The sequence below is a fragment of the Eumetopias jubatus genome, unplaced genomic scaffold, assembly GCF_037043125.1.
Source record: "Eumetopias jubatus isolate StellerSeaLion01/CBP00866 unplaced genomic scaffold, mEumJub1_p1.0 scaffold_15, whole genome shotgun sequence".
Lineage (NCBI taxonomy): Eukaryota > Metazoa > Chordata > Mammalia > Carnivora > Otariidae > Eumetopias > Eumetopias jubatus.
This window is the reverse complement of record NW_028274821.1, coordinates 59,112,177-59,138,103: the sequence shown is the minus strand read 5'-3', so window position 1 is coordinate 59,138,103 and position 25,927 is coordinate 59,112,177. Positions and strand designations below refer to the sequence as shown.

The 25,927-nt window shown below is 49.1% G+C and overlaps 2 protein-coding genes across 2 annotated transcripts in view; one reads left to right on the top strand and one right to left on the bottom strand.

Moving 5' to 3' along the window:
- The window catches only part of LOC114202845 (olfactory receptor 13C7-like), an 8,230-nt gene extending 4,410 nt beyond the window's left edge, over nucleotides 1-3,820 (top strand). Inside the window, exon 2 of the mRNA XM_028096237.2 lies at nucleotides 3,782-3,820. Coding sequence (XP_027952038.2) covers nucleotides 3,782-3,820 — 39 coding nt within the window. The remainder of the gene's footprint in view (nucleotides 1-3,781) is intronic.
- TMEM8B (transmembrane protein 8B) overlaps nucleotides 1-25,927 on the bottom strand; it is a 27,020-nt gene extending 1,093 nt beyond the window's left edge. Inside the window, exons 1-12 of the mRNA XM_028096235.2 lie at nucleotides 25,280-25,927; nucleotides 20,789-20,978; nucleotides 20,230-20,437; nucleotides 14,082-14,215; nucleotides 13,483-13,751; nucleotides 12,544-12,869; nucleotides 9,455-9,548; nucleotides 9,145-9,268; nucleotides 8,918-9,060; nucleotides 8,505-8,683; nucleotides 331-477; nucleotides 81-197 (exon numbers count right to left, since the gene is read on the bottom strand). Of these exons, the coding sequence (XP_027952036.1) occupies nucleotides 81-197; nucleotides 331-477; nucleotides 8,505-8,683; nucleotides 8,918-9,060; nucleotides 9,145-9,268; nucleotides 9,455-9,548; nucleotides 12,544-12,869; nucleotides 13,483-13,751; nucleotides 14,082-14,215; nucleotides 20,230-20,437; nucleotides 20,789-20,978; nucleotides 25,280-25,817 (2,469 nt within the window). The 5' untranslated portion in view covers nucleotides 25,818-25,927. The remainder of the gene's footprint in view (nucleotides 1-80; nucleotides 198-330; nucleotides 478-8,504; nucleotides 8,684-8,917; nucleotides 9,061-9,144; nucleotides 9,269-9,454; nucleotides 9,549-12,543; nucleotides 12,870-13,482; nucleotides 13,752-14,081; nucleotides 14,216-20,229; nucleotides 20,438-20,788; nucleotides 20,979-25,279) is intronic.

Genomic DNA, 25,927 nt, shown 5'->3' with positions numbered 1-25,927 from the left:
CAAACTGGGGACCAGATCCTTAGGGCCCTGTACCCGAGTCCTGCTGGGATGCCCCCCTCCCCAAGCCCTCCCAACCTTACCCAGGCTGTGGCCAAGATCCCCAGGGCGAAGAGGCTGGGTCCAAGCAGGTTCCAGAGTCCATGCCGGTCAAGCTGTAGAGCCATAGACAGCAGCATAGCCCCCAGCAAATACAGCACCTGGAGAAAGAGGACTCCAGGGGCTGGGCCGGGTGGGCGGGAGGCACTTGGCAATGCCCCCCAGGGAGAGGTGGGGAGTGAATTTCAAGTAGACTTGCCTATGGTTGTCCCCCAGGGCCCACTCTGGACTGACCTGCTTGACCACAGGTTGTAAACGAGCCATGGCAATGACAGTGACCCACACGGACATTAAGGAGCCCAGGAAATCACAGAACTGCAGCACATCGTAGTCCATGATGCAGAAAACCACAATGCCTGGCTGGTCACAGGCATGGTAAAACTGGAGGAAGAAATGACAGGCATTGAGAGAACTTAAGGCAACAGTCCAGGTCCATGAAACAGGAGAAAGAGGTACCAAGGGTGGTGTGCTGCTGTCAGAAAAGCAGAGGTCAGAGGTCAGAGGTCACAGGCTGAGAGTAATTGGGACATGCCTGACTCCCTGCTCCTGAGAATGTGGTAGGGAAGCCTGGTCTGCCTCACAAGCCCTTTGTATCTGCCAGCCCTGACCCTGTCCTTACCTTCCTAATTTTCCTGCTTCTGGAATATACTATGGAGAGCACCAGGCCAGTGGGGATTCCAGGCCCGTCAAACTGAGGCCAATCTTTCCCTACTTCTCATGCTCACCATGCGTCCCACCTATAATCCCCCTCCCGGGCCCAAGCTATGGGGCTAGACACTGCTCTTGTGGCCAACCCAGACCCTAAGCCTCCCCTGCATATCCCAGTCTGCCCTGATAGCTCAGACTCTTAAGCTAGGATTCATCTTCAGGCCTTACACGAACTGGCCCTCTTCATCCCCTCCCACCCAATGTCATGGGTGGAGGGGGGGTGGGGGGAGTAAGAAAAAAGGCAGTCCCTGGGCCATGGAGAAGAGCATGTCACTTTACAGCATGGAGAAGAAAATAGGGAAGGGAGAACGTCCACCTATCCTCCACTGTGGGAAAGACGGTACAGAAGGGCTACAAAGGAGGCACAGGGGACACTGGTGGGATTGCATCAGACTATACTGGGCACCCCAATTAAGGAACCAAGGTCTGCAGTCAGCCCCCCTTGGTCTGTGGTCCCAACTCCTGTGCCTCTCTGGACAATGCTATCATGGCCTCGAGCATCCTGTGTTCCCTTATTTGTAAAAGGGGCTACCCAAAAATGACCTGAGTTCTTTTTACCTTAGAACATTTGCTGTCACCTTTCTCTGAACTTCTGTGTAGAATTTATGTGATTTTTTTTATTGATGGCAAACACTAAGAACATGTATGGTTTTAAGACTATCTTTGGTGTGAAGATGACAGGATCATGTATCCCTATGAGCCCACCCCAAGACAAGATACTGGGTAAGACCTATGAGGACAAACAGCTCCAGACCAAGAACATCACAGTGGCATGCTCACTCCCCCCATCACCTGATACTGCCCCTGCTCCATGTCAGGAAGAACAGACTGTTATAGTGATGAAAAAAGAAAATTAAAATGCTATAATGGGAGAGAAAAGGTTTTTGACCTATATAAACTTGGTGAAAATCTACTCACTGGAGCTGACCTTGAGACATACCAGCAGATTTTACAGGATCAAAAAAGTTTCTTAAGATCCTGTGACTCAGGGGCGCCTGTGTGGCTCAGTCGTTGGGCATCTGCCTTTGGCTCAGGTCATGATCCCGGAGTCCTGGGATCTAGCCCCACATCGGGCTCCCTGCTCAGCCTGCTTCTCCCTCTCCCACTCCCCCTGCTTGTGTCCCCTCTCTTGCTCTCTCTCTCTCTCTGTCAAATAAATAAATAAATAAATATTAAAAAAAAAAAAAGATCCTGTGACTCAATCTGCTTTACCTCTGTCCCCTGCATGTTACACCTGGTCCTTAGAGAGCCATGGCTGCTGAGGGCATCTCTTGATAGCAGGAACAAGCTGCTGGAGTTGCCACGGTTGGACTGAAGTTCATCAGGCTGAACTGAAGCCGGGGCAGGAAGGCTACGTGTTGTACCACCCAAACATGGCCTTGGAAGTGGCTTGATCCTTGACTGAAGGGAGCCTTTAGGTACTACTTTCAGCCCAGGTCAATTTCTTATTCATTCTATTGAAAAGCAACCCTAAGTCACAAGGGCTCTGAGTCCAGAAGAGAGGTGGCCTTACAGACCTCAGTGAGACAGGCAGCCCGGCACTCCAGAGGCATATCCTTAACTGTGGGTGGAGGGCAGGGAGATGTAGCCCACAGCAAAGGAAAGAGGTAGCTGAGCAATATCACAGGTCATTCACTTCTGGCAGCAACGGTCTCTGTAACTTTGGGGAAGAATGGAAATGGGAGAACCTGGTCTCCTGTCTGGATGTATTACTGTTGAGAATGAGAAGGTAGAGGTGAGGTCAGGAAGATGAGTTCAGGGAAAAGGAGCATTCTACCCTGAACTCAAATCACAAATCATGACACCCCAACCTTAATCAAACAGCATCCCCCTTAGAAAAAAGCAGGTGGAAAACTGAAGCAAGTCTGTTCTGAAAACTAGCAGAATCCAGTCCAGGAGCCGAGCTGCCAACAATAGAGTGGGAAAGCAGACTCGAAAGTTCAGTCTCTAGAGACAAAGGATGAGAAAGAAATTGCTAAGTTTCTTTTGAACCTGTTGAAGAGTTTATCCAGTCATTCAAACTGCAAAATTTGTAACTTTGGAAAAGGTGAATAATGTAAGAACAGGGAGAAGCTAGGGGTTTAGAAAAAGAAAAAGAAAACTTAGGGATATTAATTGGCATTGGGAAACCTTGGGTTTGATTCCTTCATAAAGTCTTAAGCTTGTGTACCTATCCTCTGTCTTTCCCTTCACTTTGGAGGTAAAGAATGCTGTCCCTTCAGGAAGAGACTACTTTGGAATGATCAGGTTTTGAGTACTCCAAGCTTTTGAAAGGGCTTGCAAGTTTAGCAACCATGGCTCCCTCTTACATTTCATTAAATTGAGAAAGTAAGCTCTTACTGGGAAACTCTTGAGAGACTTTTCATGGGAGTCCACATCTGCATTAGAATTAGTATCTGAACACACCTAAAAGATGGATTTTTTTCAATTCCTTCTTTCTCTTGTATGTGCTGATCAATTGGTAGAGTTAACTTAGTTCCTAGGCAAATGAATATTTTGGTCTTTTGCTATTTTAGCTATTGGATATTGATTATCCTCTACGTCTAAAATCAGATATAAGTACTATAGCTACTAAATTACCCATTACTATTTTCTGATTTGGATTTTATTTTATTTTGTTTAAAGATTTTATTTATTTATTTGACAGAGAGAGATAGCAAGAACAGGAACACAAGCAGGGGGAGAGGGAGAAGCAGGCTTCCCACCGAGCAGGGAGCCTGATGTGGGGCTTGATCCCAGGACCCTGGATCATGACCTGAACCAAAGGCAGACGCTTAACGAGTGAGCCACCCAGGCGCCCCTCGATTTTATTTTAAAACATTAATTTTACATTTCAGCCTTCACCAAGCTTGCTCCATCTGCCTGACTTTCAAGTATATAAAAGGAAATGTCCAAACATTTCTGGAAGAGGGACTGGACTTGTAATAAATCCTTCAATCTCAGATAAGAGAAGATCTATATCAGAAAAAAAGCAAAGCTAAATCACCTAATATTGAAGACACATATAAGGGAATAATTCACTGAAGTCTGATTGTTCTCCTAGGAATTTCTCTGCAATGAAAAAAGAGTAGGGGATAATGGAGAGATTGTCCCTGGAGTAGAGAGGTTTGGGGAGGAATCACTGCACTAGGATTCTATGACTGATTATTCTCTAAGCATACTAAAAGGTCAGAGAGATTTTTAAGGTTGTAGAAAACCTACAGAAGTAGAGTTGTTAAAATTGCAGTGTGAGGTGAACAAGATGTGAGGTGAACAAGATGATCACCAATCCTGATGTGGCTATGGTCATGGCTGAATGTCTAAAAACACCATTGGTCCAGTCAGTCCATCACTGACTCCTTCATGGGGCTCAATCCACTAGGGAAACCAACCAACAACCTGTGTCAGCTTACCTCACTGAAACTTCTCAACCTGGAGAAGGCAGCATCTTGTCCTCATATATTCTGGGTATATATTTGTCCCTTCTACCTGCAGTGCTTCCTCATGCTTTATTATTCATGGAGCAGAATCCACTCTCCATTGCCACAGCACCCCACTCATTACCATCTTTAACCAGGAGATACAACTGACAGTAAACAAAGTAAAGCAAATCACTCACCACCATAGAATTCACTGGTGTAAACACACTGCCCAATACCTAGGAGCAACCAGCTGAAGAAAACACTGGAATGGCCTAGTGAAGGCTTAGTTATGGTGTCACCTGGGAGCCTCTACTCTGTAAGTCTGTAATACTCTCCTATATGTTTGGTGCACAGTGTGTGCCAAACATATAGGAGAGTAGGCTTACTAAAGCTAAAGTAAATTTTAGTCATCTCATACTTTATGCCATGTATGTTCATGAGAGAACATCCCTACACTAATGAACTTTCCTCCATGCAGAAGCAAAGAAAGAAATTTGCAACATTATCGATCCACTGAAAATTATGGGCTGATTTTTACACTGGTATTCCTTTTGTCAACAGAAATAAAAAAAAGTGATAGAAATAACACAGATTGGGAAATTTAAAAAAACAAATTTAGACTATAAACTGGCTTCCGTTAATATAATTTTAATATAATTTGACACCTCCCTCAGCTTTGGACATTTATGAGGTAATTTTTTTAAAATTAACCTAAATTGTTTTCTGTGAGATTTCATATTTTTATAACATAACTATATAGTTCATCTAATGCTTCAAAATGGAGTATCCAGGCACTACAGAATGTAAAACGGGAAATGCAAATACATTCAATCCATGCAGTGACTGGAATATTTGCACTCAGGATATAATGGAATTTATGGCTATTTCCTTATCATCTGCCTCCATTTCCTCTTGGAAACAGTCATGGGATTTTGCCAGGGGCCACTAAGAATTACTTGCAAGGTGTGCTTGTAGCCAGGATGTCAGCAATCAGCGAGAAAGGCCCCGGAGGGGGGTGGGGGGGGCAGGACGTCAGCTCTTAGGAACGGATTATGAGGCTTCGACTAGCACTGGGAAGGGTTCACGGCTTGAACTGTATGGGTTAGAGCTGTACAACTGCAATGTTTGATAGATTTCCCTTGATGACTTCCTGCATTTGGTTATATTTTCTGATCTTTTGATTGGCTCTTATCTTTTAAGAATTTGAGAACTATTTTTAAAGAAGAATGTGAGAACTATTAAACTGAGGTCATACGTTTCTCTACAGACTCTAGGGCTTCTGAGAAACTGACGTCAGGTTAGAAATTTACCAACGCGTCCTTTCTGCCCTGGTACAAGGAGACAATATAGCTTAGTGATTACATGTAAGGAACCTAGAGTCAGGCTGCACGAGAATTCTGCTTCTACCACTCACCTTACACCTCAAAGTATTTAAACTGCCCTCATCTGCAAAAAGGGATGATGATGATGATGATGATGATGACATAAGTGCCTACCTATTGCTCTAGTGGTATTGTGAGGACTCAATTTGCAGTGTCTGACACACTAGATGTTATTTTCCTGTTTCCATGATCTGAACTGGTCTGGCTATACACAAAATCAAGTGCTGGATTTGTGACCTGTTTTTCTTTTAACATATTTTACATATTATGTAACATATTTTGCATTTTTAATATTTTACATATTTACACTCTAAACTCTTGAAGAACAAACCTACTGTCTGCTCCCATGCCCTGGATAGGAATCGATGCACTACTCCCAGCTGTAGACTATCCTGGCTTTGAAGACAGGGAAGAAGACTGTCATCTACGTCCTGGTACTGTTACCTGCAATATGACCAGTGGGTCCTTTTTTTTTTTTTAAAAGATTTTATTTATTTATTCATGAGAGACAGAGAGAGACAGAGAGAGAGAGAGGCAGAGGGAGAAGCAGGCTCCCCACTGAGCAGGGAGCCCGATGCGGAACTCGATCCCAGGACCCTGGGATCATGACCTGAGCCAAAGGCAGACGCTTAAGCATCTGAGCCACCCAGGCGCCCCTGACCAGTGGGTCCTTAAATGGAGACTGTTGAGGAATGAAGTAAGTCTAAACTAAGTAAAGAATGAGAAAGGAAGAGCAATGGGGAACCTGCCCAGGAAAACTGGATGACCAGTAGCTCTACATTTTGGCCCATGTGGAAAAAGAAGAGGAGTTAGAACAAGACTTCAGGCAATACCACAGAGCCAGCATCTTTTCCTTGATCTTTTGATTATCCTATTCTTTTTCTTAAGCGAGCTCCACACCCAACATGGGGCTTGAACTCACAAGCCGAGATCAAGAGTCGCATGCTCTACTGACTAAGCCAGGCAGGCGCTCTGCTTATTATCCTCGTTAAGAAAGTGGAAGCTCTCTGGGGCGCCTGGGTGGCTCAGTCGTTGAGCGTCTGCCTTCGGCTCAGGTCATGATCCCAGGGTCCTGGGATCGAGCCCCGCATGGGGCTCCCTGCTTGACGGGAAGCCTGCTTCTCCCTCTCTACTCTCCCTGCTTGTGTTCCCTCTCTCACTGTCTCTCTCTCTCTGTCAAATAAATAAATAAAATCTTTAAAAAAAAAAAAAAAAGAAAGTGGAAGCTCTGTATGTGACGTCAGCCACTGTAGGCTCCTCTGGTGTTCCAGCTGGGGAAAAGGTCTTTTCTTTCAAGGACGATTTGCCATTGTATCCAGAATATAAGGAGTCATCTGGTACTAAACACTCTAGAGCCAACGTCCAGGATGCTTGTGCAAAGTGCAGAATGAACACACTCTCCCCACATGTTCCAGGCTCCTGATACACTTAGGTACTGTTACTGATTGTGACTCCTATTAGACCTGCATGCAGCCAAGAGTAGGCTGGTGGAGCAGCTGTTGCTATAGGATTTGGTGAGCCACAGTATAAAGGTCATCTGGCAGTTTAAAAAAAAAAAAAAGGAGGGAGAGAGAAAGTGCTATAAAAATAGAATGAAGCACTGTCAGAGCAGGTCTAAAAAGGGGGACAGCCAAGCAAAATTAGAGTGTGCTCTTCTCACCCAGCTAAAGAGGAGAAGGTCTCTCTACACAGCTTGGTTCTAGCCTCCTCTTCCTCATCTGTGCATGAACATCCTGGAGGACCCGACAACATGTCCCTCAGTTTCAGAGCATTCACCCCCCCCCACTTTCTGCTAAATGGTAAGTAGGATTTTTGCAATTTGGACATACGTCTGATCTATTAATGCTGAACAAAAGGGAAGCACATATTGGTTTTTGTGATATTCCTGTTGCCAAGACATGAAGAGTCTGAGTCCATCTAAGATTTTTGCAGGGCTCATAGGCAGGCACTGTATGTCATGAGATGCCAAGAGCCCAGAGATGAGCTGAAAAGATCCCTAGATGCAGCATCTCAAGGGGAGAGTCTACACGGGGGTTAAGTCACATTAGCAGACTCTCCTCTACCTTTTCCTTATACTATTTATGAAGCTTGCTGGTAATGTGAACTTTTCTGATTATGGAGGAGTGGGAAAACACAGAGAAGGGACCGTGGACATTCTGTAATGGGAAGGGAAGAATTTAAAACTATATTAAGCTTCATCAAAATATGTTCCTTTGAGCTGGAATTTTATATCACACTGACACTTCCCATGTTGTCTCAGGACATAGTTGAGTCCATAAAATTTCTTAGGATCCCAAGGGCCAGAATGTTCTATAAATTACCCAGTTATAGAGATCCTCTCTGTCTTCCAAAAGTCCCCATAAGAAATCCAGGAGGCCCTGGTGACTGAATGGGGAGACACCTTTTCATACCATAAGAAAGAACAAGCTAAAGATACAGAAATGCCCAGTACAATGAAGAACATGGGCACGGTATAGCTAACCCTCACATCATGAGAGATCAAAGTGGAGACTCCATATAGAAACATGGGAGAAAGTACAGATCTCTTGTCACCATAAGGAGGAGAAAAGGGGAAGTTGTAGACACCATTCCATACTGTAGCACAGCCAGTATATTGAGGTAAAGGTCCCCGTGGCCCTCAGTGTGTGAGACAGCTGGAGACCACACACTATTTCAAGCGGCTGTTGGTTATCTTAAGTTACAAACAGCCCTGTTCATTTAGCCTGATGTGCCTCACAAAAATTACCATATTCTCGGCGTGCCGTGACACTGCTGTAGAAGACACTGTGAGGAGGCAGACATCCTCAAGTAATGAAGGAGTAGACATCCCCAAACCCGTGGAAAACACAGTGGAAATGCAGACCCTCACCCATCACCATAAGTAAGGACTCGGTGAAGACACAGGTGCACCGCATACCGTGGAGAAGAACATGGTGAAGGTATAGACAGCAGCTTCCAGCACATATCGGCTCCGAATGGCCAGGACCACGGGTGGCAAAAACATGAGGTTGCTCAGGCAGAGCAGTAGCGTAGACAGCAGCTGGAATCCATAGGTGAGCGCATCTGCACTGTCGGTGCAGCCCCAGCCCCTCCACCCTGCGAGTAGGGAGGGCGCAAGGTGGAAGGTGGAAGAGGGCCCAGGGCAGCCACAGGTTCGGCACTCCTGCTGGGGGCCTCTCGCCAGGCCCTAGACATTGCCAGGGAAGGGTGGTCTCCACCCTCCCACTCTCTCCAAACCCATCCTCATTTCAAGGTGCCTCCGCCCGTCCATGCAGCCCCTCCAACCCAGGAAGCCCGCCCACGGCTCCCTCACCAGCCCAGCCCCCTCACCGGCCTTGCACTCGCAGGCCGCGTACAGGTAGTTGTGCGTGCGCAGCAGCTTGCACTGGCCGTAGGGCCCACAGTCGTCCACGCAGGGGGAGAGGAAAGTGCGCAACCGCACCTCGGCCGTCGCGTTCCGGCACCGCACGTACCTGCGCGCACACACAGCGGGCGGTCAGCCGGGTCCCAAACCGCTCCTTCCCCAGGTCGGCCCCGCCCTGCCCCGCCCCGCTCACCGAGGCCCCACCCCGCACAGGGAGCGCAGGGTCAGGAACCAGGTCCCAGTCTGTGGGAAAGGGATTCGCAGCCTGGCCACTCTGGAAGTGGCACTGACGGAGAGGAGGAAGCCAGCCAGGGACTCTTAGGGGAGAAGGGAGAAGAGGGGGTATCAGCGAGAGGGAGGAGGAGTCAGTGTGGGGTCAAGACCTAAAGAACCTTCACCCACCTGACCATATTTCCCTAGCCCATCCTTCCTCCATACCATCCCCCACTGTGCCCAGCCCCCGAGTTAAAGCCTCTTCTGCTTCCCCCATTCCTCACTCCCACCTTTAGAACAGGTCACCGCTGCATCCCCTAGGCTCAAGGGCACCTCGTGAGTCAGGCATCCAAACACCGTCACATTTTCCTGGAGCAGGGAGCTCTGGGGAGAGCAGGTATGAAAACGAAGAGGTCACACCCTCCAGACCCTACCACCACCCCACCGCCCCCAGACTCCTACACCTGTTAACACCTCTCCAGAAACCCCTCCGGGAGCTCACTGGACATCCCATTCCTACAGGTTCTCTCCACACCGAAGCCTGCCTTTCTCTTTCTCCCTCTTTCTCTTTCTCTGTCCTTCTCTCTCTTTTCTCCCTCTCTCCCTCTCTCACCCCTATTCTTAGAAAAACTGGAGAACACCAGATCCTCCACAGCAGAGATCTTTCAAAGACTGATGAGAAGGCAAGGCCCAGTTCTGAATGCTGTCATTGAGCAGAATTGTTTAAACTCTGTCCAGACAAGAGAGAACACCCTCTTTCAGTCCCATCTAGCTTACGGGGGGGGGGGGGGGGGTGCGAGCGAGAGGGGGGCTGTTGCTGGATGTAGAAACTAGTTGCGAACAAAGGAAACTGTAAGGTTTTCAATCATCTTCACTTGGGTCTGAAGGCAGGAGGAGTGTAAAGAAATGTACTCTTCCCCAGGTAAAATGATCCTAGGTACTGAACAGCGGTAATAGAATGCCTGGGGGGTTAATGTAGCAACCTGTCTGGGATTTAAAGAAACCAGATATCCACAGGATTATGTAAGGAGTGTCTACAAGAATAAAAGTAACAGAATGCCATAAGCTCACCTCATTCAAAAAGGATTTGAGATAGCTTATTAAATGCATATAATAGGATAAAATAAATGCATGAGGGAAATTTAAAAATCAAGATAAAAAAAATAAAGTCTGTCCCTAGATGTGAGCCATATATTTGATGCTAACTTCCAAGCAACCAAAGCAAAAAAAAAAAATGAAACATAATGAGTTACCAGATTTTATCTTACGAGTCCATAAGATAAAATTTAATTAGAATCTCAAGAGAAGCACAGCATCCAAACCGGTGGTTCTCAGGAAAATTCTCATCAAAGAAGCACTGTGTTCTGTCATGCATCCTGTCCTCAACCACAAGAGTAAATTTCATACAACTTGCTTATAATTTCCCTCAATGCAAGCCAGGGTAATATACCAAAGTATTATACCATAAAAGTCATTCTAGTTGGAAGTCAAAGGGGGGAAAATGTCCTCTAGGTATGCAGTTCTCTGATCCAAATGTTCAGTTCTTGATTCCAAGGGGAAAAATCAAAGTACTCGGAGGGAAAAATCAGAGTAGATGAGCCAATATATCTTTCAGAATAAATATAATGGGCTGTTTGAGGTGTGTAACAAGTATCATGGCATGCAGATGGGTGTAATATAAGCAGATGAATGCACAAAGGGACAGGGTGAGAGGTTGCAGGGGGGTTGGGCCTCTACTCTCAAGATACTGAGGAAGAACAAGTATGGGTCTTACTGGTCTCTGAAACAGGCTCTATCGTTTCAAGGTCAAATCAAGACCTCACTGTCACAGCCCAAAGGCAGTAAGAGTCACAGAGAATTTGAGTACGGAGATAAGGAATGTCTTTGGGCTTAAGAATCTGATCTGTCCTGACCAGCAGGAGGACTAAAAAGTTCTGAGCCATGTCCTACAAAAGACCACATCTAGACACAGACCAGGTCTCAGGTTGGCTGACAGGGAAATGGTGCCTGCCTCCAGAGCTGGGGAATAGTACATAAATTACTGGATCAATGTCAATTTAAGACAGTCACTAATGGCCTGACACAGGGCTCTGCCCTAAGCCCAGTTTTATTCAATGCTGAAAATAATAACTAAGAGGTACAGAAGGTTGGCTTTTCAAGTGTGTGAATTACATAAAGCAGGGAAAACCCAAGACCCAAACTAGTACTAGGCAATGCCTCAAAGATGGACATAAATGCTTTCACTGAAGTTAAAAAGTTCACTGCAAAAATACAAGGTGGGAATTGGCAGGAGTTCACATGAACCAGCTCCCGGCACAAAAATGTGTGTGTCCCTTAGTGACGAGTAGATAAACACAGAAGTTAATGTGGAAAAAGGACTGAGAAGACACACAGTTTTAGGTCTTCTTCAATTTTCCAAAGTTTTTACATGTGATCCTATTACTTTTATAATAAAAAAGTAAATGTATAAAACTGGTTTGAAGAAAATAAAAAGATAAAAGGAAAAGACTCTGAAATCTTAGTTCACCACAACCCCAGGTGATCCCCCAGTGTGATGTGGCAGCTCAAAGAGGGAACGTGACCTTAGGCCGCACAAACATCGCCTGCCACCCTGGTCAGACCCCCTTGGATCACTTATCTCAGAGGCCCTAGGACCAGAGGAGACAGCGGAAGATGGGGAGAGGTCTAAGATGCTGAGGTTGTTCAGCTATGGGGAGGTGAGGGGCATCTGAAGGGCTACGTAACGGGATAGGAATGTAACAGCTGTACCACACTGAAGATGCAAAATAATAGGGGAAACTGTGCAGGGAAAGAGGGGGGGATATGGGAACGCCCTGTACTTTCTGCCCAATTTCTCTGTAAGCTTAAAACTCCTCTGAAAAAATCAAGTCTATTAATTTAAAAAAAGAAAAGAAAAACAAAAAGGACAAGGATAGATTCACTGGATATAGCTTCTGGAGCAAAACAGAGACCGGTGGGCAGAAATCCCGGAGGCAGATTTTTATGGAATGTCACGACTTCCTCTAGCAATCAGAGCTGTCTAAACATGGACCGCGTGGCCTCAAGAGGTGGTGAACTCCCCATCACAGAAGCTATGCAAGGAAAGTGAACACCTGCCACAGAGGCCCTTGGGAAGTAGAAGGTTAGCCTGTAAAACTGGGATAACTTAGCCCACTCTGAGTTGCCCTGGCTGACCTCGCCCTATCTGTAGTAGAGTCAACACTCAGGGGAATGTCTGTATGTTTATTGATCAGACTTGGGCTGAGACATTGTCCCTAATCGTAAAGTGGGCCCAAAGCAACCCTGTCATCTTCTCCTTCAAGCTCCCCTCCAGGGCAACCCCCCCGCCGCCGCCTCCCCGTTTTTCCACCAAGAGTACCACATTGAGCTGGAGCTCCAGGCTGAGGACACCTCCGCTGTCCAGCACTGGCAGCAGCCTCAGGGCAAACACTGCGGGGCGCTCAGGGGGCAGGGCCACGCTGGGGCCAAAGAAGATGTAGAAGTGGACAGAGAAGGTGTCCAGCTCATTGCGCAGTGTCGGGCGCACTGGCCAGCAGTGCTCTGGTGGGGTTGTGGCCCCAGGCCCCTCCGCAGAGGCCCCCAGGGATGGCGGCTCTGGGGGCAGTGGCTGGTTGCCCAGTGACTGGGGCATGTTCATGGCAGCTCCAGGGACGAGGACACGGGACAGGCTGGGCTGCGGGCACTCTGTGGGCAGAGGAAATCAGTGCTGGGGACTGCCACCCTCACAAGCCCTGCAGCCCCACCACAAACCAGAGCTGAGCCAGACAGGAATTAGCAAAGAGTAGGGAGGGGATGAGAACTAGAATCAAATGTCCCTTGGAAGTATGGGGCATTCAGGGTCACAAGATAGGGCCCAGGGGGTTCCTAGTGGTCACAACCAACAGAATGTCATGTGGAGGGAGTCAAGGTCATCTCTCCCTCCCCAAGGACAGTGAAGACACTGTAGAAACAGATGATGGGGTCTCTCACTGATTTGCATGGGCTTTGGCAAGGACAGTTGTCCCAAAGGTTTTAGATGCCCCTGCCTACCCCCAGGAAACTGAATGAGATTAAATCAAGGAGAGTAATGAGGTCCCTTAGTTAGCCCCAGTCAAATGCAAAAAATGATCCAAAGGCTTTCCAGTGAATCGAAGCTTCAAGTGGAAGGGCTTTAGGGAGTGTGAAGGAGCCTGGGGGGTTAGGGAGATTATAGGGACAAGGCAGAGGGTCAGTTGAACACAACCACCATGGCTGCCTCTTCCCAGCCACAGATGTCGGCAACAGGCTGAGTGGCCAAGGCAGATGTGGGGCTTCTGACCTTGCAACCGCACACACAGCTGGAAGCGGATGGTCCTGCCAGGACCCCGGGATGGGATCTCCACACGCACGTAGACCCAGTGCCCCCAGGGTGGCAGTGCCAGCTCCAGCTGGCACACCGAGGCACCTCCACAGGACAAAGAGCTTGAGTTGTGCAGGGGTGGGGCCTTGGGGCGCAGGCGCAACGTCAGGGGGCAGGCCGATGCCCCGCGGCTCCCCACACACGCCAGCTGTGCTGAAAGCCTGTAAGTAAAGCTGGGCACAAAGACCCTGGGCAGAGGGGAGGTTGGGGGTAAGAAAGTATAGGCGAGAGAGTGAGAGGGACACCAGGCTGAGGCAAACACTCAGGAAGAAGGTGGCACAGAGGGACAGGGAAACAGGAGGGCAGGAGGCCTCTTTGCTTCCTGCCCTCGGGGCCAGGAGAGAGGGCAGCAGGGGTCCAACCCCCCGGGGGCTCGGGGTGGCCCCCGTAGCCCAGGCTGGCCAGTGGAAAAGTAGGAACAGGTAGACAGGCTGAGAAGCCAAAAGAACCCTGTTCCCTGTTTGAAGCCAAGGAAGGAAGAGGGGAAAGGGTCAGGTTTGCGGGAGTATTCGACTTACTTGTAGAGGGCTGAGCGATTGTGGGCCGAGAGGGTTTGCTCTGAGGGACGGCCAGGCACCAGCACAGCAACATCCAGCAAACGCCGGACAATCAGCTGCGGCTGAAGGAGGTACTGACACTCATCCTGGAGACCCTGAGACAAAAGCAGGAGCGGTGGGAGGAGAGACAGCAAGGGTGCTACCGAAGCAAGGCAAACAGAATCTGCTGACAGGTGGGGGACAAAGCTCCCAGGGCTAGGATTGAGGTCTCTCTAAGCTCTGGGTCCCTCCTGCCTGGTCTCCACGTCTGTCTTTCCAGGTGCATAGGATCTATTCCGAGCCTCTGCACTGGGTGAGGTCTGGGGACGCAAAGCCACGCCCCCCAGACAATCAGGCCTGCACCTCCTCCACTCTAACCCCTCTTCCTGGACACTCCCGGACAGCCCCTCAAGGTAATTTCAAAACACCCCATTTCCCTCCAAGCCCTCAAGAACTTAGAACACTGGCTCTCTTTTGGGGTTAGAAAGCTCCCTGAGGCTTCTAGTCCAAACCCAACCAGCCTTCCTAACCTGAATCTTTCCTTTATTCCCTACTCGGCCCTCCCAAGTGTTTGTCCAGCCTCTGCATTAACACCCCCCGGGGAAGGGCCACTCTACCTCCTAGGCAATCTCCAGACTGCAGGCAACTTGAAAACAGGAACCTTGTCTTATTTTATTTTTGCTCCCCCAGACATGAAGCCTAATGTAAAGTGCATGCCTCACAGATGAACGTCAACTGAATAAATGAATGAACAAACGAATCAACACAGCTGTGGGCAGCTCTGACGTTTATGAAGCCAGAGCCTGTTTTCTGTCTCCCCTCCTACTGTTCTGCCTCAGGGGACCCACAGATACATCTGCTCCTTCTGAATCAAGCTGGGTTTCTCCTGTTACTGGACACGACAGCCACATCTAAGCTGCTCTTCTCGGTGAGATCCCTGACCCTCGCTGACTGAGTTGGCACCGCCCCAGCACGCACAGCCTCCTCACTCCTCGGTGGGCACAGTCCCTTCTGGCCCCTCCTCTGCAGCATCTGCAGCTACCTAAGCCCTCTGATACCAGCAGGTCAGAGGAGGACAGGGCTCCTGATGAGGCTTCTCTGTTCTTCTGGACAAATGGCCTTATGCTGGCCCAAGAAACTGGAGGCCACGGTTTACTTATGTGGTTATTCCGACCTAGACAAACCTCTAAACCTCATTCTGACAGAAGTTCCAGGCTCTGACATCCCTCTGGGTTCCATACCGTGGAAAAGCCAGCCAAGGCACTGACTTCCAGCAAAGCTCCCCAAGGCTGGAAGGAGGGAGGCCTTGATGAGGCCAGGCCAAAGACCTCACTACCCTCTGCCTGGAATTCTTCTGTGCCTCTTGCACCACTGCATCCCCAATGCCCAGCACACTACCTGGCAAATACTAGGCACTAAGAAAATATCCATTGAGTTAAAGAGTGGGTGACAAAAAGAGAGTCCTTTCAGAGAGCTCTTCAACCTACCTAGTTGCTCAAAGACCTCCATCTCTGATACCCAAAGCAGATGTCCTTCATTTTTGGTGTCAAACCCTAAGGACCAGAAATACTACCACAAGTCATCTCATCAACCCCACTTCTTACGGGAGCAATTACCACCACAATAACCTTGCAGTGTGCGAGCCCCAAGGGTGGGAGCTCACACACCGGAGGTGGCCCATTTCCTTGCTGGATGGACAATCCAGGGGGAAGCAACACTTTGCTCTACATCTTTCTTGTTGTTGGCTTAACTGAAGGATCAGTGGACATGACCTCAATGGTTAAAATGTGCTCCTTCCTTAAACTGTATAATGTGCACATCCCTTATTGCAGAGGGAAGCATTCGATCAGTGGAGAGCAGGGAAGGTGCAGAGATGCAGCAGCCTTCACCCTGTGATAGGGCCAGAGAAAGGGCACTGGAAGCCAGGTCTTCAGGAGCTGCCAAGGCATAAGCCAAGTGAGAGAGTCCAAACTGAGCCAACATCAGCAGTCATGTAAGGAATGGGGTCAAAGCAAGGACACTTGAGAAACCAGGAGGGCTCAAGTGAGAAGTAGAGTGGGAACTAGTCTGAAAGGAGCAAGGGAGGAAGGCCTTTGACTGAACCCCAGACTGTCCTAGTATGGCAGGCCTGAGTTTCCTGAGGAAGGCCTCAGCAGGGTGGCCAGTGCCAGACTCTGGACAGGGCTTATGGACTAAGATGCCCAAAGACGCCGAGGACAGCCCCTGGCCCACAGTCAGTCAGCACCAAACAACACAGAAGAGTGCCGGACAGCCTGCAGAGGGCAAGAGTGCAAGCAGAGAGATGACTGGGAGGCTACTGCGGTGGCCCTGGAGAAAGCTCAGGGAAGGTTTGCTCAGAATGGAAAGAGAGAAGCAGATGCACTCAGAGCATACTTTAGAAGTAGAATCAACAAGACTTTTTCTTTACGGACTAGCTATAGGGAAATAAAGGGAAAAGAAGAATCAAGTATGACACCTAAATTTGGGGCTTGAGCAAATGGTGAATGGCAGTGCCATTGACTGAGAAGAAGACTAGAGAGAAGAGGCTTGGGCTGGGAGAAGTAAAATGAGAATCAATGAGATTTCCACTTTGGGCTCTGCTTTGATTTGTACATGCTAAGTTTGAGACATTTCTTGGACATTCAATCAGAGATACCAAGCCGTTAAATATAAAGGCTGAGATTTAAAGAAATTATGACTCATGGAATACACTTGGAAAACATAACTTATAGGTGGTATTTAAAACTGGAAACACCTAGCAAGAGAATGGAGAAATAAAAAGGAATAAAAGGAACCGTCTCAGGACCAAACACTGGGGCCCCACAAAATGCACCAAGCAGAGGAGACACGAAGAAAGGAGACAGAGAAGGAGTGGCGGGCAGGAGGCAAATCAGGACAGTTCTATAAAGTCATGAAGGCCACAAGGAGAAAGTGTTTCAAGAAGGAAAGAGTGATAGAAGGAACTAGTTAATAGCTAGTTACTACTTAACTCTGGAGAGAGGAAGTGGGGACTGGAAGGAGTGAAGGGAAGAGGAAGACTTACTTTTCACTGTATGCCTTTTGTACCTTTCGAATGTTGTGCCAGGTGCGTATATTACCTATTCAAGACACAAATATAATAATTTAGAAGGAGGAGGAAGAGCAGAATGAGCACTGTTAGCAGATTTTAATCTCTTCAAATTGAGATACAGAGCTATACTTGGTCTGGTTGATGGATTCAGTCAGATCCTTTCTTCCCTACAATCTGCTTCTTTGCTTTCCTTATCCTTGTTTTCATTACTTGACCTGCTTTCATTTACTTTCAAACCTTGGAGCTGGAAAGAGGAAGCATTTGAGGAGAACTCTGCTCCAGAAATTTGGAAAACTTTCCCCTAATGAGCCAGGTGATACCTGATGTTACTATAATCCAAAGGTCAGTCCCTCAGTGCAGACTGGGCACCACAGAATGAACACATGGTCCAAGACAGGGAGGGCAAGGCAATGGAGGGCATGGGTCAAGACAGAAGAGGTTGACAGGGAAAAGGGGAAAAGGAAAGGAGAAGTGAGATCGGTTTTGGACCCTATGAATTTGAGAAGATAGCAGAAGAACAATGAAAATTGGCCATGCCACCACTGTGTGCCAGGCTAGTGCCAAGTGCTAGGAATACAGTAGCCAGTGGCATAGACACAGGAGCTTGCAGAAGTGTGGGACCAGAGCTCAGGAGAATGGCGTGGACCAGTAAGTCACTACCCTTTCACAACCTCTTAAAGGTCCCAATCACTCTCAGGATAAAGTTCAAACTTCTAGGTCCTTCATGATCTGGCCTCTGCTCACCCGCCCAGCTCCCTTACCCATTCCAACAACCACTCCACACTGAACAGCTTCAGTTCTCCCCTCTGCGCCTTAGCCCATGCTACTCCCACTATCTGGAATGGCTTCCCTTGCTTTTTCAACATCAGGCCTCACTTCCTGTTTCCTAAAACCACCTCTACCATATTACCAAACTGAGTTAGCCATCTCTCCTTTGTCCTCTTAAAACATCTCCTGAATCTCACTAATATACATCTTATTTATCTGTGTCCCTCACACCCAAGGTCTGGGACAAAGCAGGTGCCCAAGGACTAAGGTCTGAAGGGAGGTCTGAGCTCATCCCCAAAGCTGAGGAGGGCCGTAGAAACAGTGCTGCCTTCTTATGGTTGGGACTCTTCAGTCCCCACCTGAGGCCAAGCCTCACAGGAAGTCAGAACAACAGTATGAGGAGAAAGCAAGTCAAGAAGATGGAACCGTGGAGGAATGCTCTGGACAATTAATTCACAGGCTGGAGTCTAAGGAATTAACCAGAGAACAAGAATCCTTAGAGGCCAATATAAGATTCCAAAAGATAATCAAATTCTCAGAGAAACCACAGGATGATTCTTGCCCGTCCCTCACCCCCAACCCTCTAGAAGACGCCTTAACTAAAGATCTACATCTCTCATGGTATTCAGGTCTGCTGTCATTCAAGGGCAAGGTGTAACAGTGTCCCCTTCTCTCTGATATCGCCATACCTCAGGAGTTCTGCCAGCTAGCTCTCCAGCTTGCAGTTCTGAGTCCCCAGACCCCACTTGCTAGATCTAGATGCAAATGGCTACGTCAAGGCTGGTTCTGACCTCTCCTAACCAGGCCCCCAGTTCCTCCTACTCATCCAGAAAGGTTTCTGGATAACTAGAGCAGGGCTTCAGAAAGATTTTCCCTGTCAGTTCTCACAAAGAGAATCAGGATCAAAGTTACAATCAGGAATGGGCTCTTTGGGATTTGGCCAAAGACCTAAGGCACTCCTTGGAATAGAATAACCCCTAGTTCTGATGAGAGTCAAGATCTACCTAGAACCCAGAGCCATTTCCAGGTGAGTTCCCAACATGCTGTCATCCACAGGGCTCCCAGGCCTTGACAGGAAATTCTCTGGTACAACCCTCTCAGGAAAGAGAGGCCTATCACTGAGGCCTCAAGTTGCTTCCTCAGCCGTAGTTCCCATCGCTGACAACAGCAGACCAGTGCACCTGCCCCTGTACAATTCTCAACTCATTCAAAAGCATCATAACACCTTCTCTGAACACTGCGCTATAGCAGAAGGAGGAGAGGTGAGTCTGGCATGGCCAAAGAGCCACTGTCCTCAAGGAACTCAGCCTGGAGAGATACAGCTGAGTCAAATCTTCCCAACTGGAAATTTCTCAATGGCCAAGTCCCACTAGCTTTCGTGTTCTTCAGCATCCTGTTCTTTAAATCCTTGCTCTGCTTATGCTCATTCCTTCACCCTTACCACTGGCCCCACACATGTGGCCATCCCACTCTGCCAAGGGCCAGCTTATCATACCCTCCCTTCCTGCCAATGGACAAGAGTAAGAAACCTATAGATCCTCTCACTACAAGGAGGCTATCTGGCCTGTACCTGGGAGGGGCAGGAAAACTTTGTGCCATTTCTTTCCCCTCCAAATCAGAATGGAGAAACATACTGACCTTTGAACCTACACTTCAGACTTTAAAAACCTCTGCTCAGTGAAATCAGAGCTGACCTTTGGAGAAAAGGGAAGCAACAGTTGGGATGGACACCAGCTGCCCAAGGCCTCCTTTTAACAGGAAAGGGCTTCCCTGCCCCCAAGTGTTCTCCTATGGTCTTCCAGAGGGCGTAGGGAGCTGAAATTATGATAGAAGAGGAACGTTTTCTCCCAGATGGACCAACAACTGGGCTGGAGCCTATGAGAGTCTGCAGGGCTATCACCAATCAAGATGTAGAACAAGACCAGTCCTGGGTTTGTGCAGCAGCATATGACCAGTCCCTGGCTGGCTTCTGATCACCTTGAATAACCCTTACACCTTCTAACAGGGACACTACTCCACAGTGCCAGGGCCTCTGACCGATTCCAGACTCTGCACTTTCCCTTCAGCTACCTGCACCCACTATGTCCTCCTAAGGCTCCCAAATTGCCTTCTATAGATCATGACCTCTGGCTGACCAGGTGAACTGCCGGCCTCTAGCTACGCCCCACCCTAGCCACCCTTACGCTGTTGCCCACCCTGGCACAACGCTGGTATTCCAGGTAGCCTGAGGGGGATTCTGCAGGCATGGAGAAGCAGCTTCGGCCCCTCCTACCCTGGGCAGCATCAACCCACCTTGACAGAGATGTGGCCATGGGCCTGGGGAAGGTGGGCAGCCAAGAACCAGTCCCCAGGTAAGGGGCTGCTGACGTTAAAGATGCCTGAGGTGCGGTTGGGCAGTGTCCAGCTGAGGGTCAGTGAGAAAACCCCAGGCACAGCCGTGTCCCCTGGGAAGTGTGTGTGCAGGGGATTGATGACAGGGGGTGCCCCGGACCGGAAATACCTGGGGGACCAGAATGAGGAGAGGAAGACAACAGGCAATGGGGTGGGAGATGGGAAATGGGGAAAAGAAAGAACTGTCACTCATCACCAATAACACAAGTGAATTCCCTATACTGATACATACAGCAAAGTGGTTCCAAGTCAGGAGTCAGGGCATAAAGAGTAAAAGGTCAGCTCAGGCTCTCACACAGTCAAACAGTAGTCAGGAGCCAGAGGTCCCTCACTCAGTCACACTTCAATCTGGACATAGGTGAGGGGTTGGGTCAGTTTAGATACTCATACAGTCACACTTTAGCTTGGAAAGTGCTCTGGAGTTGGAGGTGGGGGTCAGGATGTTAACTTGGACACTCACACAGTCACACTTTGGTCTGGGCAGTGGTCCCCAAAGGTTCCCCCCTGCTCCTTGAAGATGATGAGGTTCCAAACAGCCAGGAATGTGTCCTCGGGAACATGGAAGTGGAAGAGCTCGGTGCTGGCAAAGGAGCGGAAGGGACTCAGCTTGCGGGGTGAGCAGGTGGAGTAGTCAGTCAGGAAGAGGCCTCCTGAGGAGCAGGCAAGAGAGAAAGGAGCAGGGTAGGACACAGGGCACTTTTGTTAAGCAACAGGAATAGCACCAACTCAACAAATATTCTCCTCTGAGCCAGGAGCTGGGGCTCATGCTGCCCTAGCCATCTGCTTTACTCCTTATAATGACCTTGGGAAAAATGACCTGTTTTTACAGATAAGGAAACTGAGGCTCAAACCTAGACCAAACTGAGGATTCAAACTTAGATCTATCTACATCCCAAACCAGGACCCTTTATATGCCCCCACAGCTGTCCCTCACTGAGGAGTCATTGTTCTCTTCTCAGCAAGCTTAACAAAACAGAGGCGTGAATGGCGTGTGTTGTGGTGGGGTGTGGGGGACATGGGCTCTTTGGCCACTGAGCAGGCTAGAACTCCACCTGTGGAGCTTGGGAGTCAGCACTGAATGTGTAACTTCCTTGTTTATTTTCTTCCCCTTTCTGTTCCCCTGTGGTTCCAGGAGCAGTAAAAACCCTCAGAAGCTTCACAAAAACTGTCTGTATACTGGCTCAGGGCAGGAGGGGGAAGGGGAAAGTGTGGTGAGGATGCAAGGGGCCTGCCTGGGTGGCAGAGGCAAGAACAGGAGCTGGTAGGCCACCATGAGAACTCGCAGGAGAGGAGGGGAGTCATCAGGCCCTGCAGGATTCAGAATGAGCAACCAGAGGGCGTTTCCCCAGAGGGAGGCCCGGTGAGGCAGTCAGCTGGGACTCAGTAGAATCTCAAACCACTTGGAAATATTCACACTTGGGGTTGGGGGTACTGGTTATCTCTAACTGAAGTGCCAAGATACAAGTACCTGATCGTGGTTGTTCAGAGCAGAGCCAAGGTGAGCAAAAAAGTCTGGTGTCAGCAGCTCTCCAGGCAAACGCATGGGCACTAGGACTGCCGTGACAGTGAAAATAACCCAGTAGCTCAGCTGCATAGAAGAGTGTCCCAGATGGCAGGCAAAGTTCTGGAGAATCTGACTGCTCTGGAGACCTAAGATCAGCCCTAGAGAAGCACAGAAGCATGCCCCCAGGACAGATGAGAAGGCTGGGAACTCCAGCAGCTTCAGGACAGAGCAGGGGGTAGAGGGAAGACCGTGAAGGGGAGTTTTCAGCCAAACAGGAAATACACACAGGGCTTACCTAGTCTGACAATCTCCCTTCCAGAAATGGGAGCTATAACTCAAGATGAGGTATTTGGAATAAGAGAGAAAGAGGCATCTGGGAAAGGGAGCCTGCTGAAGGAGGGAACACAGGTAAGGAAGGCACCACTGAACTTCAAGGTCACCCTGCAGGGAGCTGCCCTAAGTATATAGAGGCCACTGGCCCTAGACTGGCCTATGCTCATCTTCAAAGCCATGGCTAGACCCAAGGACTAGTCAGTCCAGTTCAGACCACATGATGGGCCTCAACGGTCAGCAAGGAAAACCTGCCACCTTTGCGAGCTGAGCAATGAATGATAACAGAGGCAGAAAGCCAAGAGCTGAATAGCCTGGCTGCTATTGTTTACAAGAAAGTGGAGCTCTGGAGCACCCTCTGCTGGGGTTAGGGGAGAGCTTCTCCTCCCCAAAGCTGGTACCAGGGATGGGTCATCGGATGGGCCACTGCTATTGTGAGGAAGAAATGTTGGCCAGTCCCCCAGTGCAGACCCTCAGAGAACTGGTGGTGAAAAGCAGCTAATGACTTTTGGGAAACAATGGATAAGCACAAAGTACAAAAGTACAAGTACAAAAAACCCTTGTGATTCAAAGGAACATGGCATGGCCTGGAGAACTGGGAAATTGGTTAAGCCACCCGAAAAGTGGCCAGGGGCTACAGAGGTCACAGAATGGGCTAGTGGGAAAGGGAGTGAGCAGCAACTGGACATGGTGGGAGGAGCCTAGAAGTTCTGAGGGCAGATGCTTGAGAAAGTGTCTACAGCCCCATTCACTCCAAGCTTTGGTTTGGCATTTCACAATGGCCTACAGAGCTGTGTCCCAGAGGAAGCATGAGTAAAGCCCTAGTCAAGCCCAGACGAACCCGTCCTGGATGCTCAATACTTCCACATGAAGCTAGGGTGATTCTCCACCACCATCTGAAACATACATGCACACGCAGATGCACACACACACGCACACACACAAATACACACACAGGCAGAGGCTGGCCCTGCTAGTGATAGCGCTAGATGGAACAAAAGGCGACTTCCTGGGATGGCAAGGCACCCCTGGGCTATGCAACTATAGTCAGCTGAGCCCAAGGAAAAGACCCAAGGATTGGGGTAGACCAGGAGACCCAGGAGGTACCTTCCATTCCTAAAATGAGACTGAAGCCAACGATAAACATTTATTAAGGCTACGCTATGTGCTCTGATGTGCTCTGATGGTCCCGTGACACTGCCAGCCTCTCCTCAGGTGAAACCTGTCACCACCACCAGGTCACAGAGCAACCCTGCAGGCCAGGCCACAGCCACCAAGGCAGGAATTATTAACACACAGGGCAGCCCTTACTTAGTAGAGCCTATTCAGAGCTCTTTTCCAACTTCATTACAATTCTCCCCAAAGCACCTGAACCTGCTTCTGGACAATCGTCTTCTAATCCACATCTTTCAGCTTCCTACTGTTCTGTGGCTGTCAGTCACCTTTCTCCCTTAGCCAGCCAAGGCTTGCTCAATGGGCTCGTGAACAAAGAGGCCATGGTGGCAGGGATGGACACTACGAATTGGGCCCAACAGTAGATTCTCCCTCACCTAAACTGAAAAACTGGCCTGGTTATTACCTCTACTGAGTGCCTGATTTGCCAGCAGCAGTCATCAACACTGAGCCCCTCTACAGCTCCTTCCTTCAAAGAGTCAGGCTAGGGGCACATGGATTACTCCTATATGTTGTGGGAGGCAGCAAACACTGCCTCCAACTAAGAAATCCATTTGGAAGGTGACACTTCAGTGATCTGTCTATAGGAGGAGTAAGAATTGCTGAAGAGGAACATGTGTGGCCACAACATGTACTCTCCCCTTCACGCAATCACATAGGCACTCAGAGGACACTCAGGGGCTCCCATGCATGCCAAAGAACATACTAACACATAAGCATGTATACACACTGCACATGACAAGCATTCCCACAGACCCCTCAGGTACACAAACACATAGGTACCCAGATGCCAGTGAACATACATATAGAGCTTGGACACCTCTGCAGCGGCATAACCTTTGGCATGTACCAATCTTCTCAAGTTTATACACTGAACTAGGCCCCCAAAGCTCACTGAAACCCAACTCCCACCCAGTTGCTCTGTTATTATTGCCAGACTCCCTTAGGTATATCTCCATCTTATCTAGAGTGCCAGAGGGGATTGGAGGCTAAGGCTGTGAAGACCACAGTCATCTCCTTAAGATGGGGCCAACTTTATGGCATATCTCCTACAGCCAGGAACCCCGCCTGCTCCCACATTCCACCCATTAAGAAGTTGGACCTCCCCCTCTCCGAATCACTTCCTCCCTGGATGGTGGTCCTAGGCTGACAACTGGCAAATGAGGAAGCCCCACTGTGGGCAGACATGGGAGAGGACAGGTTGTACTTTGAGTCTTCTCTCAACTGGGTCTATTTTCCTATTAGGCATATGTTGCATTGAAAAAAAAAAAAAAACATTAGTATAAAACAGGAATTTGGAAACTTTTTTTAGACCCAGTACTACCATGTACAAGCTGTATGACCTTGGGAAAACTGCCCCCAACTAAGCCTCAGTTTCCCCATCTATAAAATGGCCCTCTATATTTCAAGACTGCTCTAGAAGTGTCAGGAATTATTCTTCAGCAAAACAAACTTATCTGGAACAAGACTCATTACAAGAAGAAAACTAACCCATGTCCAACTGTTTGCTACATGTTGTTTTCAAAACTGTTTTCTTAACCCTGTTTTAATGCATGCCCAATATCTCAAAGTTTAGGCTAGAACTTCCCACACTGGACCAGAGGCTCTCTGATATAGGATCATGTCTCCCCCATCAAACTTCCCTTGCAGAAGAAGTTCCAAGTTTCCTTCCTTGGAAAAGCAAGAGTCAAAGCAGGGTCAGGATGGCCACCAGGAAAGAAAACCTTGGAGTCTCTGTCCTGGGGACTATTAGGCACCTGCTGAGCCTCAAGCCCACAGTTTCCTCTCTTCTGACCCTCCCAATTTCTCTCAGTTGTGTAAGACCTCTCTCCTCCCTATTTCTCCCGACTTCTTCCCCAGTGATCTAGTTGCCCAGGTCCCATCTCTCCTGAATCCCTCCAGTCCACCCCTCCCTGCCTCAGTGCTTCCTGCTTCTGCACTCACCAGCCCCTGGGCCAAGGACAGAGAACAGCAACAGCAGCAATAAGGCTGGCGGCAGCTGGAGCCCAGACCTGAGTCGAGGCTGGGAGAGGGGCAGGGTATGAGAGAGGGGGGTGGGTAGTGGGAGAGACTTGGGTAAACACAGAGATGAGGGCAAAGGCTGAGATAATGGATTGGGCTGTGCTGGGCACTGGGGCTTGAACAAGGGCAGGGAATGGGATTGAAGGAGGGGCTGTAATGGGGACTGGGGCAAGGGCAGGGTTTGGGCCCCGGGTTTAAGCAAACATTGGGAATGGGGTTGGGACAGGGTTTCGGCTGGGATTTGTGACAGGAGGTGGAACAAGGGCAGAGGAGGGGTTGGGGGCCAGGACAGGCACAGGGACTGGGACTGGAGGGGGGGCCTGGGTTGGGATTCGGATCTGGGCGTTCGCTGGGACCCAGGCCGGGGCAGGGGCCGATTTGGGAAGCGGGGCGAGGGCGGGGCTGGGGGCCAAGGGCTGGACGAGGATAGGACGAGGGGCCGGGACCAGGGCTGGGCCATGGCCCGGGGCGGGGGCGGGGCCGGACAGGCCAGCGCGGGGTGAGCGCAGAGCTGACCCACGGCTCCGCTCCCCACCCCCAGGGGGGTGGCTTTCGGTGTCCTCGTGGGCC